The sequence below is a fragment of the Octodon degus genome, unplaced genomic scaffold (genome assembly GCF_000260255.1).
Source record: "Octodon degus isolate 3935 unplaced genomic scaffold, OctDeg1.0 scaffold00107, whole genome shotgun sequence".
In the NCBI taxonomy this organism is placed as follows: Eukaryota; Metazoa; Chordata; class Mammalia; order Rodentia; family Octodontidae; genus Octodon; species Octodon degus.
The window spans coordinates 2,488,559-2,504,365 of record NW_004524683.1 but is presented as its reverse complement, the minus strand read 5'-3'; the positions used below and the strand labels follow the sequence as shown (position 1 = coordinate 2,504,365).

The window sequence follows — 15,807 nt, the reverse complement described above, 5'->3', positions numbered from 1 at the left end:
GGGGGGTGTGAGAGGGGGTAGTAATTATGTCAGAGGTAAGACCTAGACCAGAAGAGTCAAATTTAATTAGTCAAGAGATTCATTTTAAAGGTACCAGGCAATACTTAACAGCAATAGAAATCAGCATTTACTTAAAATCTTCTAAATGCAAAAAAATTAATAAGATAGAGAAAAATGCTTCTGTAGGACAGAAAAAATCTCAGGAGAACAATGTCACCAAACTAACACTCACCTTTAGGAATTAGGTATTTTAATGCTCAGAGTTGGAAAATGTTTCAATGTTATGACACCTGCTCTTACAAAACTCTAATGTTGATAAAAACTAATTCTTATCTTAAAAATAGAAAACTGATCTTTAAATTTCAAATAATTAAAAAATAAATAAATAAATTTCAAATAATTTAAAAAGTTTATTCAAATTTATCTCTGAATCTTACTTGTTTATTCAGGGTGCCTTTGCCAGCTGTATCAGCTAAATCCCAAATCTGAAAATTAGAGGGAAAAAAAAGAGAAACCTTATTTTTAACAGAAATCATCTTAAAAATTGATTAAATCCCTGCACTATACAGTCTCATGTTCCCTAGAGTCAGATTAAGAATAGTGGAATTAAAAGTGACTAAACCCTAAAAAATTATTCAATGTGATTCATCAAAAAGATATTATAGCTCTATGAAGTTAAACGGGACTCGACTCTAGAATATTTAAGACATCAGAGAAAGAAATGCAAGTTCCAACTTCCAGTCAAATGCCTTTTCCCCAAATCTTGGTCCTAAGGCTAAATCAAATGTCAGGGCTGGCCAAATAGCTCAATGGATTAAAGTGCCTGGGCCGGGGTTTGATCCCCAGGCATGCCGTACTGTTCCCACCCCTGGGGTGCACTGAGATGGCAATCAGACTGGGCAGTTGAAACTGGGCATGGTGGCGCATACCTGTAATCCTAGCTCTTAGGAAGCTATAAACAGGTAGATCATTAGGAGTCCCGTCTAGTAGTGAGACCCTGAAACACCCTGTAGACCCTTCCTCAAAAATAATAGATCAAATGTCATTCTGCTAAAACATACCATCCTTGATTTTCAATCCTTATTAAGATGATACTATTTCCCATGTGCAAGTTGAGAGATTAATGCTTATTTGTGATTAAGTCATTAATAAACATTATTTTCAGGACTTTGACTCTATATCGATATGATATATAAAGATTTGACAATAGGGACTTTCCAAGGCCCTTTGTGCACTGTCTAAAGACTCTCAAGTGATTTTCTATTCATCACACATTAGACAGTTACACAGAGGCAACAGGAATAGAGCCAACTCTTCTGGGTGGGTGGCAAGGTTCCCAGTCTGTACTGTAACTCCCCACAATAACAAAATACTGTATACTGTACTGTTATTTCCTCATTTCACCCTCCTCAAAATTTTATTTTATTTTATTTGATACAGGGTCTCACTATGCAGTTCAGGCTTGTAGTGATCCTCCTGTCTCAGCCTCCCCAGTGCTGGGATTATAGGCATGCATGACCACATCTGGTTTTGGGGCCGGCACAGCATGTGGTACTAGGGATCAAACTTGGGTCCTTGCACTTGCCAGACAGGCACTTAGACCACCAAGCTATCACCCCAACCTAAAAGTAACTTATTTCTAAAAATCTAGACACTACCTTACTTTTCAAGAGGGTAAATCACCATGTCACAAATCACCCCATTCCATTGCTTCAGTAACTCAGTTCTACTTTCTTGATGCTATCTTTCCGAATTTGTATCCAGTTCACCCATGGTTCCATATATGCATTATAACTTAGTCACAATAAACAAATACTACCTTTCCAAGTATCAAGTCTGGAAGCCCTGATTTTTTCAGGAAAGCAGCAGCATCTGAAGCCAATACCCTTCCAGTATTTCCTGTATCAACCTGGAAAAGATGCAAACTGTAATCTCAGAACAAAACACAAAACACAGAATTACCACCATTTATCTGTCTTCTGCCTGTGATTTAGGAATTCACTTTTTAAAGAAAAGGAACATGAATCCTTTGATTAAAAGAGCCAAAGGAGTCTGCAGGAAGCCGAATGGGTAAAGCACAAACTAGACAAGATCTTGGCACAATTTGCAAAGTGTTTTTTATCATGGCTACAGCACAAATATGAAAACTAAAGGTCAGAGGATATAAAAGTACATTAGTAGAATCTTCTTCTTTTTTCTGGTCATTTTGAGACAAAGTTACACTGTACAGTTCAGGCTGCTTAGAATTCACTCTGTAGCCCAGGCAGGCCTCAAACTGACAGCAATCCGACTGCCTCACCCTTCCAAATACTACGATCACAGGTGTGCACCTTTGTCAAGATCGATCTTCTAATTTCAAATCTTTATGGCTGTTATTTAAACCCCAACAAACATATGGCAATAGGAGAGAAAAAGAAGCATTCCCTGAAGATCTTTGGCAAACAGGAACCACCACATATTACTCTTGCTTCAGTTTCAGATCATCAGTTGCATTAATATCTACTCTGAGAAACTATAGCACTTTAAAAAATTATTAAAGCAGTATCAACTCCCTGAGGATGTAGCTCAGTGCCACAGCAACTTCCTGGAAAGCACAAAGCCCTGAGTTTGATTCCTGGTACCAAAAAAAAAGAAAAAAATGCAGTATCAACTCTAACACCAGCACTGACTGAATGATAAAACTTTAAGAAACAAGCTTTGAGGCTGTGGAGATAGCTCAGCACTTTAAGTGCTTGCCTAGCAAGTGCAAGGTCAATTCCCAGTTTAAAAAAAAAAAAAGAAGAAGAAGCTTCAAACCAAAACTAAAGAAAACATTATTTTAACTGATGGGGACTTTCCATTAAGACAGATTAAGGTCACCAAGAACAGAAAAATACTTCTCAAATTATGACTCTCAAAAAAAAAAAAAAATTATGACTCTCATTTTTGTAAAGACTTTCTAAAGTTTTGTTTATAAATAATGAAAAGTAGCCAGGCATAATGCATGCCTATAATCTCAGCAATCAGAAGGCTCAGACAGGAGGACTGCTCTGAGTTTGAGGCCTGCTGACTAACAACTTGTCTCAAAAAGAAAAATAAATGCTAAGGTCATGGGAAACAGAACATTATACTAGGGTATTTGCAAAACAGGTATTATTTCTGTTTAGTTCAACAAACAAGTGTACCATAAACATTTCAATATTAGCAAAAAAGCAGAAAAAGAAACCCTTTCTTTCAAAAGCTAAAACATGGGAAAAACCAGGTAAGGTACTAAGCAAAACAAGAATGGCCTAATTTTCAAGTGTGAAGAAGCCCCAACTTCTGATTTTATGAACTGAATGAAATAGTGTTCAATGGTATCTGATTCTCACTGGCCCATCCCAATCCAAAAACAAATACCTTTACTTAATGCCTTTACTTTTTAAAGTCAATATAATTACTACAAAGCTTTATTAGCAATTTATTCTGCTTTTTAAAAGCCGTAACTAGATAAGTAAATTGTATAAAAGAAGGCCATATTTGGCCTATTTATTTATTTATTTATTTTTTGAGACAGGGTGTCATTATGTCATTAGGTTAACCTTGAACTCACTTTGTAACCCAGGCTAGTCTCAAACTCACAATGATCCTCCTGCCTCAACCTCTTGAACACTGGGATTACAATATGTACCACTGCACTCTGATCTTGCCCCCTTTTTTTATCTTTATTTATTTTTAGGTGAAATAATTACTTTTATTTTTTAAAAGAACACAAAATAATAATGAAATAAAACTGATACAGAATTTCACTAAACAATATTAATTCGACAGTATTTGCTATATGGCATAGTGCTGTCTTCAATTTAGCTGTTCAGATTATCAAACATAGGCATGCAAAATAGAGAAAAGAAAAAAGGTTATAAAAAATTAAGAGAAAAAATGAAAAAAGACAAAAAATTAAGCATTACTTTTTTATTTAGACAGAACAAGCTTTTTTTTAAAGTTAGTATTAAAGAACATTGATTTTAGGGGCAAGGGAAATAGCTCAGCAACTTAAGCAGCTGCCTGCCAAGCACAAGGTCCCCATTACTGCCCTCCCTAAAAAAACAACAACACTGATTTTATATGAAGACATTATGTACAAATCCCTCTTCAAAAAGTGACCTACACAGGAGTGGTATCACACTCCTGTAATCCCAAGGCTGAGGCAGGAGGACTGCTGTGAGTTCCAGGCCAATGTGGGCAAGCAAGTGAGTTCAAGGCCAGCCTGAACTGCATAGTAAGACCCTGTATCAAAAAAAAAGGTGGGCTAATATCTGGTTCCGGCCATATAGGTGTTAAGCAAAGTCATTTAGAGCACCAAGTTAAGAACCTTAGCTATCTGTAAAAATTTAACAGAAAATAATTTCTAGCTTATATGCATGGCTGGTAGAAATATGGCAGAGAAAATATCTAAGGTTTGGATATTAGCTTCAAAATAAAGGAACAAATAATAGAAGCTTTAAAAACATACACCCAAGGGCTGGCCAAATAGCTCAGTGGATTAAAGTGCCTGCAAGCAGGAGCAGGGGTCAGGGGTTTGATCTCTGGGCCTGCTGTGCCGGCCACACCCCCATTGTATGCTGAGATAGCAACTGAGACTGGGCATGGTGGCACGAGTTTGTAATCCCAGCTCTTGAGAGGCGTAAACCTTGGGAGTCCAATCTAGTAGTGAGACCCTGAACACCCCGTAGATCCCTCCCTAAAATACAAGGGAAAAAAAAAGCCATAAAGCTGGTGTAGTTATATGCATACTTAATCCCAGCTATTTGTGAGGCAGGCAAACACAGGAGGATCTAGGCTAGTGTAAACAATAAAGCAAGACCCTAGTTTTTAAAAATATAAATATAAATTTAAAATACAACTAGACTCTAAAAAATTTTCAGGCAGAAATTAATTCTCTGGCCTCAGACATTGCTAACAGTATGTGGTTCTAAATTTTCAAGTCAAGACCAAGAAAGCTTAGAATGGTTAATTAATATTTCCTGCAACTATGTAGACAGTCAAGCCAAATATGAAACCAGCTTCTTATATAACCATGATCACAAGAAGGCTTTCAAGAAAAATATCTAATATTTGGAAATGGGGAAGTGAGACTGTCCATACTACCCTCAAGAGATCATCTGACCTACAGAATAAACCTCTGATTAACTTTTTTTTTTTTTCCAAAGTTTTATTGATAAAATAAGGTGTTTTTTTTTTTTTTTTTTTTTTTTTTATTTTGCTCTAAATGCCCTAAGGGGTGGTTTGGCTGGCTGAAGTGTTGTGGGGATCGAACTACAGCAACCTGAGGCTGACAGCTTTGTGGAAGCAGCCACTTAAACAACCGAGCTAAGGCCAGGCCCCCTCTGATTAACTTTGTACTGAAAAAAAAAAACAAAACTATTTTGTACTTCATGAGGATACCAGTTAAATTACAAAAACTAATAGAAATGCAAATGATCCCTATCCATACCAATGCTATCCATACCAATGCAAATGAATTTTGTCTGGTGAAATATGAATCGCTGTAACCCATCTTTCTATTTTTATACGTGACTGGTTCTTGCAATAATCAGTGAATTAAATAAAAATTTTTGATTATTTTCTTCTATGTATGCATGTGGTTCTAGGAATTAAATGGTGGGCTTTGTGCACTCTGAACACATGCTCTGCTATTTAGCTACACCCTCAGCTGCCACACTCATTTTATATTTTTATTTTATTTATTTATTTATTCATTTATTTTTGCGGAATCGGGGACTGAACTCAGGCCCTTGCGCTTGCCAGGGAAGCACTTCTTCCACTGAGCCATCTGCCCAGCGCCCACACTCATTTTAGATTTGTATGAAAGTGATGGTTTTCAGTTTACAAAAATTACACTTTTAGTTAAGTCTTTAAAAGTTCCTATTTGGCTTATAATTTTTTAATGTATAGCTTGCTAACATATTTTCCTTCCTTTTTCTGGAATTTTTTCAAAAGCATGGAGTATTCAAAGTTGGAGGATAAAACACATGAAACTAAAAACAAGATATATTAAATTATTCAGCTAGCTGATATTGTACATGCACATAATACACAGTTGGCCCGACATTTTATGTTCAAATTAGGAAAACAATGAATGAAACAAAACTCTTACCTGTCTATAGTACTTCTCATATACTGGGTTCCCACTTGATAACTAAAATAAACAAATAATAATTATACTTTATCAAGTAACTTAATTACTATATTGTGATAATCAATAGATATTTGATGTATTAATTATTGTAACTGTCCTACTAACCTGTTTTGAAACTGCCTCACTGCTATTTCTCATAAAAATTTTAAAAAAAGGGCCGGAGAGATGGCTCAGTGGGGCCGGGGAGATGGCTCAGTAGAATAAGTGCTTCCCTGGCAAGCACAAGGGCCTGAGTTCAATCCCCGGTTCCACCAAAAAAAAAAAAAAAAGAAAAAAAGAAAAAAGAAAAGAAAAAGAAAAAATTAAAAAAAAATTTTAAAAAGATATTTGAGAAAAAAAGATGAATAACAAAATATCTTTGATTTCAAGAAGCTGGCTTTATCTCTTCATAGAGGGACAAGAAGGAGAATGAATAAAGATAAGTCACACAGATTACAAAGCATCAAGCAGACAAGAAATACAACAAAAATCTTAACTCATCATAACCTCTTTCTCATGCAAATTCTTTTTCCCATCTAACATATAACAAATTAGGAATGAAACGCTTTAGTTAAAGCTAGGTGAGAACCCCAGTATCTCAATTGTTCATTTTTCTCTCAAGGGCTAAAAGTACCTATGAATTCAGTCCAAAAACCACTGCAATAAATAATTGAGGGTTTGATGATATCACTTAGTTGTATAGCATTGGCCTAACACGCACAAAGCTGTAGGTTCAACCCACAAAACTATTAAAAAAAAAGGGGGGGTCAGTAAGATAGCTCAGGGGACTAAGAACCTGCTTAGGCAAGCACAGGGACCAGGGTTCAATTCCTAGCACCATATGCTGTACCAGCCCCACCCTCAGGCACACTGAGGCAGCCAAAGAGTCTGGGTATGGCAGCACACACCTGTAATTCCAGCACTGGGGAGGCTGAAAACAGGAAGATCACTAAGAGTCTGAGCTGCGTAGTAAAGCCCTATACCAAATACATTAAAAAAAAAAAAACCTATATAAAATAAGTCAATATAAGTAAAAATTAAATACATTGTACAAAAGAATGATACTGATGTCATCAGGTGTGAACTGATTGCACACAGGCAGGCAGTGCCATTCGACTCACAACGTAGTCCACAGGGTTCTGTGATCAGCTCACAATAACATCTCAGCTGAAAGGCAGCTTTGGAGTATCCACTTTTGAAGGCGCCAATGTGGCTGTACGTGAATGTTTAAGAATGTTTTGGACCAATAAGGGAATCTGGAAGGTTTCATGGGTGTAAGAACAGATACAAGGCATTCTTTGGAGGAAACGGCGAGGGTAATTTTACACAGAGATAACAGCATGCAAAAAGGTATGCAATTAACAAACAGTTCAGTTAGACCCATAAACAACAAGAAGTTCTGATAGGACATAGGATTGTGACATTTTGTAGATAATTTATGAAGAGCCTTATTTTCCACAGCAAAAGTAAAAAAAATAAAGACAGAAAGGGGGACAAATTCAGGAGTTACTAACTTACTATGAGGTACCCATATGTGAAGAGGAGTAGAAGCAGAACACAGAGAGCTACTTAGTAATTTCATGGTCCAGTTAAGGATCTGGACATAGTGATTGGCAAAAACGGGTATTGTTTGAAAAAAAGTTTTTAAGATAGATTTGGCAGGACTTACTAAGGAAAAAGTCATAGTTAGAAATACACACACATAATTACAACACACATCTATCACAGCATTATTACAGAATACATTTACATACAGTATATCAATATATGTTCTGTGTGTTCTTCTAACTATAAGACTGGCCAGGCACGGTGGCACATGTCTGTAATCCCAGCACTGAGGCTGAGGCAAGAGGTTTATCTCAAGTTTGAGGCCATCCTGGGCAAAACAGTGAGTTCAAGGCCAGCGTGAACTGTGTAGCAAGACTGTCTCAAAAAGAAAAAAAAAGTCTCTTTTTTTTCCCCATTCCACTTCTCCTCCCTTCAAATATATCATGTACAGGTACACATTCTCTATGATGAATATGATCATTATGTCTACTAAAATGTACCAATAAACTGGGTGTGGTAGCACACTCCTGTAATCCCAGATCTTGGGAAGCTGAGGCAGGAGGATTATTGAGAGTTCACGGCCAGCCTGGGCTACACAGTAAATTCAAGACCAGCCTAAACTGCATAGCAAAACCCCGTCTAAACACACACACACACACACACACACACACACACACAATCAATCAATCAATAAATTTAATTTTTTTAAAAGGCATATATTTATAATCCCAGCACTCAGGAAGCAGGAGGATTATTCCAAGTTTGAGACCAGGCTGGGGTACAAAGTAAGTGCAAGGCCAGCCTGAACCTTAGTGAGACTCTGTCTCAAAAAGACCAAAACAAAAACAAGCCATGCCTAGTTTAAAAAAAAAAAAGACCCAGACTGTAATGTGTGTGGATAAGTATACATACCATGATGTTTCTACTTCTCTGAAAAGTCTTAAACAAGATACCCAATCTCAAAGAGGTTAGTTGTCCAAACTTTTAAATAGTGAAGTCAAGACATGATTTCAGGTCTTTCCCACCCAGCATCACATGCTGCTTCCCGTATACCCTTGTTTCCTGCAGTTTACTTGAAGTTTGCTGTTCCAGCACCTCATCTTTCTCATTTTTTAAAAATGAACTATTATTATTTCACTAAAATACAATGAAGCAGAATAGGTTTAGTAAACTTTTTTCTCTCTCCTCACCATATATATAACTTCTGACCAAGATGTCAGCTAGTAGTGCATGTTATCATCACTTGAACAGAACAGAAATCTGAAAGGAACTAGTGATAACTCCATCTTTCTTGTCCTAACTCTTTAGACACTGGAATCTTAGCCCCGTACCCCAAAAAAGCTTTATAAATCCAGTGTAAGCATCTCAGTAGTAACTTTTTTTAAAAAACAGGTCCTTCAAAATTGCTTGCATACTGTTCAGCTGGAAACCTCTAGTTAAAACTTAAAAGTTCAATGAATAAAACTTAAGGTTTTGAAATTCAGCAAAAGATCAATTTTAATTTAATTTGGGGGTGGGTACCAGGAATAGAACTCATTTTAAAAATAAGACATTGAAATGTATACTTCAAAAGCAAAAAAATAAAAAATTAAATGAGATCTCAACACAGATTTAATTTTAAAATTCTACAATTGTATTTGTAATGAATTGTAAGAGCTCTATCTACAGTTTTCCTATTTTTAATGGGATAAAATTTTATTCTGTACTGGAAAGGGTAAAATTACATAAGACCTGAATTTTGCAATACCAAATTTGGAAGAACATGTAAAATAGTCATTAATAGAGATAACTTATTTGACAAGGTCTTATAAAATATCTATCAAAAAGAATAGCTTTGATAAAAGTAAAGAGATACTGCCTATGAAAATACCATAACTGATAAATTTATAAATTTCTACTGAAAAATTTAAAACATTCTCCATTTAGCAAAATTCTTCCTGTACCTATTGGGGACAGCAGCACAAATACAGAGTAAATTGGCAATAAAAAATGCTTCTCTACAGTCAATTATAAAGGTTAATAATTATGAAGTATAAAATACAACTCAAATGTTTTACAATTTTATAAAAATCAAAACTAGTAAAATTGTATTAGAAAATAATTACACCGTTCAGAAAATTAGCAGTGGCTGGGCATGGTGGCCCATATCTGTAATCCCAGCACTCAGGAAGCTGAGACAGGAGGGTTGCTCTGCATTTGAGGCCAGCCTGACCTAACAAAATTAATTCAAGGCCAGTCTAATAGTCTAAACTGCATAGTGAAATCCTGTCTCAAAAAGACAAAAACAAAACAAAACAAAACAAAACTAGTAGGAGTAACACACAGTTAGCTAGGAATCTTTTTTTTAAAAGCATGGTTATTACCCCCAAAAATATATATATTTATGTTTCTTAATATTCAATTACAATGACTATAAAGATTTTTTACATCATAAAAAATGTTTTAGAAAATTTCATTTTTGAAAACAAAATTTGAAAAAAAAAAACAAAATTTGAATGAAACTATTTTACTGATCTATCAATCCAACAAAAACTGGATAATAATCAAAAATAAAAATATTACAAAACATATACAGCTGGGCATGGTGTTAAATACTCATACTATAATATCCATATTCTGTAAAGCTAGGGCAAAAAGATCTCAAGTTTGAGCCCAACCTGGACAATATAGTGACTTAGTGAAACCCTGTCTCAAATTTAAAAAGGATGTAGCTCAGTGTAAAGGCTCTATTAATAATTCAGCAAAAAAAAAAAAGATTTAAAATATTTATAATGCTCCCCTTCATTCTCAAAAATGTTTGAGGAGCCAGAGATATAGAACAGCATCTGCCTGCCAAGCACAAGGTCCTGAGTTTGATTCTTGGTACTCCCCCCCTCAAAAAAAAATTTCAGCTTAAAAAGAAAACCACATTCATCTACTTTTAGACAAGAAAGCAAATGAAATGTTTTCTCCACAAGAATTTTTACTACCCAGGAAAAAAAATTCATAGCACAGTATACCCGGGGTTCTGAGGCTGTCAAAGCATGCAGTACCAGGTATTGAATCTGGGTCTCTGCGCTTGCCAGGCAGGTGCTTAGACCACTGAGATATCTCCCCAGCCCTGTTGTGACAGTGTAAATATTCATAAATGTCAAAAATTTTCCTCAAAATAGTCAACTGCTATTTACCACATAGCCTGACACTAATGTAGTGCTCCAGGGTAAGGTTTGGTTCTATGACTTACCTCGATCAATAAAATGTAAAAAAGTTGTAGTTCTAAGTAGAACCTTTAACAGCTATTTGTTTCTGACAGCTTTTATTCCTTTATCCCTGCTAGCAAAACAGTATGTCATGAACAGAGACTGAGGCTCTATCCTAGACCCTGAAATAAAAAGAACTGCAGACCAGAACCACAGCTAACTCCTTGGAACTCTATAATGAAGGCAATAAATAAACCTTTCTTATTGGAAAGTTAATTTGGCTAGGTGTGGTGGTACAAACCTGTAATCCCAGCATTTAGGAGGCTCAGGCAGAAAGACTGCCCTTAGCCTGAACTACATAAAAAGATTTTAGGGGCCTGGGAGATGGCTCAATAGAAAAAGCCCTTCCCTGGCAAGTCCAAGGGCCAGACTTCAATCCCTGGTTCCACAAAAAAAAAAAAAAAGTTTCAAAAAATAAATAAATGAGTTGCTTCAATGTCAATTTGGGAAGTGAAGAATTACAGAGAGAGATGCTGGATTATGTGACTTCAACAGTCTAAGATCTTTAACACAACTAAAATTTTAAATGGTTCAGACTTACTGTAAATGATTATAGAACAATGTGGCAAAGGATGAATGAAAATAGAGACACAACACCTAAAAGATGGACATCTTTTTCAATTAATCCTAAGGTCACATGACAAAGTGTGGTTCAAGTGTAAATTAATGAATTGGGAGAGTAAGACTGATTTTTTTTTTCCCACAACTGTGGATTGAACTCATGCCCTTGCACCTGCCAGGCAAGCGCTTATTACACTGAGCCATCTCCCGGGCCCCAAGATTGATCTTTGAGATAAGTTTTTTATAATTTTGTTTTTCTTCTTGAGACAGGCCCAGGCTGGCCTTGAACTCACAGTGATCCTCCTGCTTTGAGTGCGGTGCATACAGGTGTGCCCACATATAGCAACAGTTTTTATTATTTATATTTATTCACTTAGAGATAGGGTCTCACTACATACTTGAGGCTGGCCTTGTGCTCACTTTTTGTAGACCCCAGGCTACTCTCAAACTAGCAGCCTGTGTCTCAAACCTCCCAAGTGCTGAGATTACAGGCGTGCACGACCACACCTAGGGCATGCCGCTCTGGGATAGAACTCTGAACCTTGTGCTTGCCAGTAGGTGCTTATGCCTCTGAGATTATCTCCCCCAATCCATCAGTTCTTTACCTTGATTGTGGCTGTAATAATGTGAATCCACACATTATGAAACTTAACACATTGAACACTCTTAATCCAAAAATCAGAAATGCTCCAAAACATTTAGCAATAGCACACAAGTAGAAAATTCATTCCTAATCACATTTGAGGGACTATCGTCAAAATGCAGGCATATTAAGAATAATGGAGAAAATTACTGATAGACTACATTGATAAATTACATATGAAACAAATTCTTTTCCCCTAGTTTATCAGGTATATGCAAATACTCCAAAATCCGAAACTCTTCTGCTCCCAAGTGTTTTAGACAAAAGGCACTCAATTTATATATGAGTATGCCTTGGTCCATTTTCTGCTGTTAGAATAGAATACTGCAGTCTTAGTAATGACAAAGAAAAGAAATGTACTTCTCACAGTTCTGGAGAGTGGGACATCCAATATCAAGGTGCCAGCACCTGTGGAGAGTTTCTAGTGGTATATTAACAGTGGAGAACATCACATGGCAATAGCAAGGCAAAGCACTCCCAGGATAACTAACCCACTCCTACTCTTCATGAAGGTATAGCCCTCATGATCTTAATCACCTCTTAAAAATTTTACCACCTATTACCATTAGGGTGGCAATTAAATCTCAATATGCATTTCACAGGAGACATTTAAACCATGGCATGTTTATAAAGCTTGGTGAAACCTAAAATCTCTAAGATGTACTGATTCAACTTCTCTGGATTTGCTACTGCAATGTAGTTACACAAGATGGTATAATTAGGGTACTTGAAGGGTATATGGCATGTCTCTCAATTACTTTTTGTAACTTTCAAAATAAACAGTATAAAGAACACTGTGAAGTAAAAGAAACCAGCAATTTAGCTAGAAAAAAAAAAATACAGTATATGAAAACAGCTATTGAGCCTTCATAATAAAAGGGAAAGAAATAGATTTTTTTTTTTTTAATGTATTTGGTACAGGGTCTCACTATGTAGCTTGGACTCAATGATCCTCCTGTTTTCACCCTCCCCAGGGCTGGGATTACAGGCGTACGCCACCACTCCTAGACTTGGTAGTGGCTCAGAATGCCCTGGGGTGCAGCCAGTGTGGCATGGGATACCAGGGATCAAACCCTAGTCCCTGTGCTTGCCTAAGCAGGCACTAAATCTGCTGAGCTATCTCACTGGCCCAGGAATAGATCTTTCAAAATGTTTTCAGTTTTGTTATCTACTAAAAATTTAAGAAAACGAGCATCATCCGAATACTAATAAACATTTTAACAGGTGTTACAATGTACACAACTTTCTATAATTTGCCATAAAATTATTTTTGACATATTAACACAAAAACTCATCAACTGGGAATTCTGCCTTTTAATATTCTATTTTCAAAAGGTCTGAAAAACCAGAAGACAAAGCCCTATATCTTTTCATCTCCTCCTTTTCAACTACATTACCATTCCTTGAACAGAACAGCAAGTCCTAAGGCAATAGTACTAACTGAATACACCCAAGGGCTTATGCTTTTCTTATACATGATTACAATGTGTAGTGCTTAGTAAAAAGACTTGTGAGGTCTAAGAAAGACTTGTAAACTTTACATTTCAAAGGAAAAAAAAAAAGCAAAAGACAAGAATGAAAAATAAAAAGGAGCAACAATGATCAAGTAATCCAAACTAACAAGGAAAACAGAAATCAGAAATCGCAGTCAAGGGAAAGCCAATTAAGAAATTGAAAGCTAATTAAGAAATCTTAGAACTCTGAGGCTGGCATGGAAGATGTGGGAGGAGCAAGAAAATGAAGGCCTCCTTTAGGTGAACAGTCCTCACCTGCACAGCTGGGGTGTGGGACACACAAGAATTCGAGCAGTTCTCTTACAGAATGCAGGATTACTACCCCTAAGTTCTCTGGTAAGTCACAGCTCACTTAATAATTTAATGTATACCATATGCCTCCTAGGTACATAATAGGCTTAGGTGTCTAGGGTTACAATAATCAGATCGGCTCCTGCCCTCAAAAAAGCTTACAGTCTAGACAGGTGTAGTACGACATACCTGTACTGACAGTATTCAGGAGGCTGAGAAAGGTGAATTGCAACAAGCTCAAGGCTAGCATAAGCTACATAGTGAGGCCAGCAGGAACTACTATAGAGCTTGTCCCCGTCAAAATAAGTAAATAAATAATTTTTTAAAAGTTTATACTCGCCAGTTAAACAGAAGACCCAATGCTATTATGGGCTACTGGACTCCTAGAATATTTTGCTGAGTTTACACACCTATAATATTCAACAACGGAACTTAGAAAAAATGGGGTATACAGATGAATGTCAATTTTGTATCTGTGTATTCAAAGTGGTTAGGACAGATATATAGTTGCATTCTCTTAATGAATAGAATGATTTGTTCTAATGGTGTTTGTAAATAGGATCTCAAGTCTGTTTCTTGTACAGCAATTAACCACTAAGTAGAATATATGCAGTGTATTATTTGTTGAAACTGTGCTTCCGATTTGATTTGAAACTGTCTCATTGCTATCTGTTTATCAATAAAACTTTGGAAAAAAAAAAAGTTTATACTCTAAGGCCCAGCCAAATAGCTCAGCAGATTAAAGCACCTGCTAGCAGGCTCAGAGGCCTGGCATGATGCCCAGACCGGCCCTGCCCCCAGGGCATGCTGAGATAGCAATTGTGACTGGGTGTGGTGGCACATCCCTGTAATCCCAGCTCTTGGGAGGCTGTAAACAGGCAGATCACTATGAGTCTGATCTAGAAGAGTGAGATCCTGAAGACCCTATACACCCTTCCCTAAAATACAAAATAAATAAGCTTATAGTCTAGTAAAAGTTCTAATACTCCATTTTGTAACAGTTCATGTTTATTTCGCAGTAAACCATTAGGATTGTTGCAAGTTTGAGGATAGCCTGGGCTACAAAGTGAGCTCAAGGCCAGCATAAACTGCATTGCAAGACCCCATCTCAAAAAGGCAAAAAAAAAAACCCCAATGCCTTCTTACCATACAAAGAGCTAAGAATACTGCTAAATGCAGTACTTCAAAGAGTCTTCAAAATTTAAACTTCAGAAAATATATTTTGAAGATTATCAGAACAGATATGAGGGACTTTAGAGAAGACAGACTTTCAAAATGACAGTACAACTGGATTCCACTGTAAAACAATGGGCATGAACAGATCATACCATATGGCCGGCCAAATAGCTCAGTGGATTAAAGTGCCTGCAAGTAGGCACAGGGGCTGAGGGTTCGCTTTCTGGGCCTGCCGTGCCATCCCCGACCCCATTGCATGCTAAGATGGCAATGGAGACTGGGCATGGTGATGCACACCTGTAATCCAAGCTCTTGGGAGGCTATAAACAGGTCACTATAAGTACAATCTAGTAGCAAGACCCTGAATACCCTGTAGACCCTTCCCTAAAAAAAAAAAAAAAAAAAAAAAAATTAAAAAACCATACCAGAAACTCAGAATAATGGACTAGTTTTTGTGAAATCAAATTCAATGCAATGAAAAATGGGATACAGATGAATGTCCATTTTGTATCTGTGTATTCAAAATGGTTAGGATAGATATATAGTTACATTCTCTTAATGAATAGAGGAATTTGTTCTAATAGTGTTTGTAAATATGATACCATGTCTGCATCTTGTACAGCAAATAACCACTAGGAAGAGAGTATGCAATATGTTAATTATTAGAACTGTCCTACCAATTTGATTTGAAACTGTCTC

The 15,807-nt window shown here is 36.5% G+C and overlaps 1 protein-coding gene across 3 annotated transcripts in view; it reads right to left on the bottom strand.

The window, feature by feature from the left end:
• Eps15 (epidermal growth factor receptor pathway substrate 15) overlaps positions 1-15,807 on the bottom strand; it is a 187,753-nt gene that overhangs the window by 129,782 nt on the left and 42,164 nt on the right. For all 3 annotated transcript variants that reach the window (XM_004639135.2, XM_023724226.1, XM_023724227.1), the window contains exons 2-4: positions 6,116-6,157; positions 1,820-1,909; positions 438-485 (exon numbers count right to left, since the gene is read on the bottom strand). In XM_004639135.2, the coding sequence (XP_004639192.2) occupies positions 438-485; positions 1,820-1,909; positions 6,116-6,157 (180 nt within the window). The remainder of the gene's footprint in view (positions 1-437; positions 486-1,819; positions 1,910-6,115; positions 6,158-15,807) is intronic.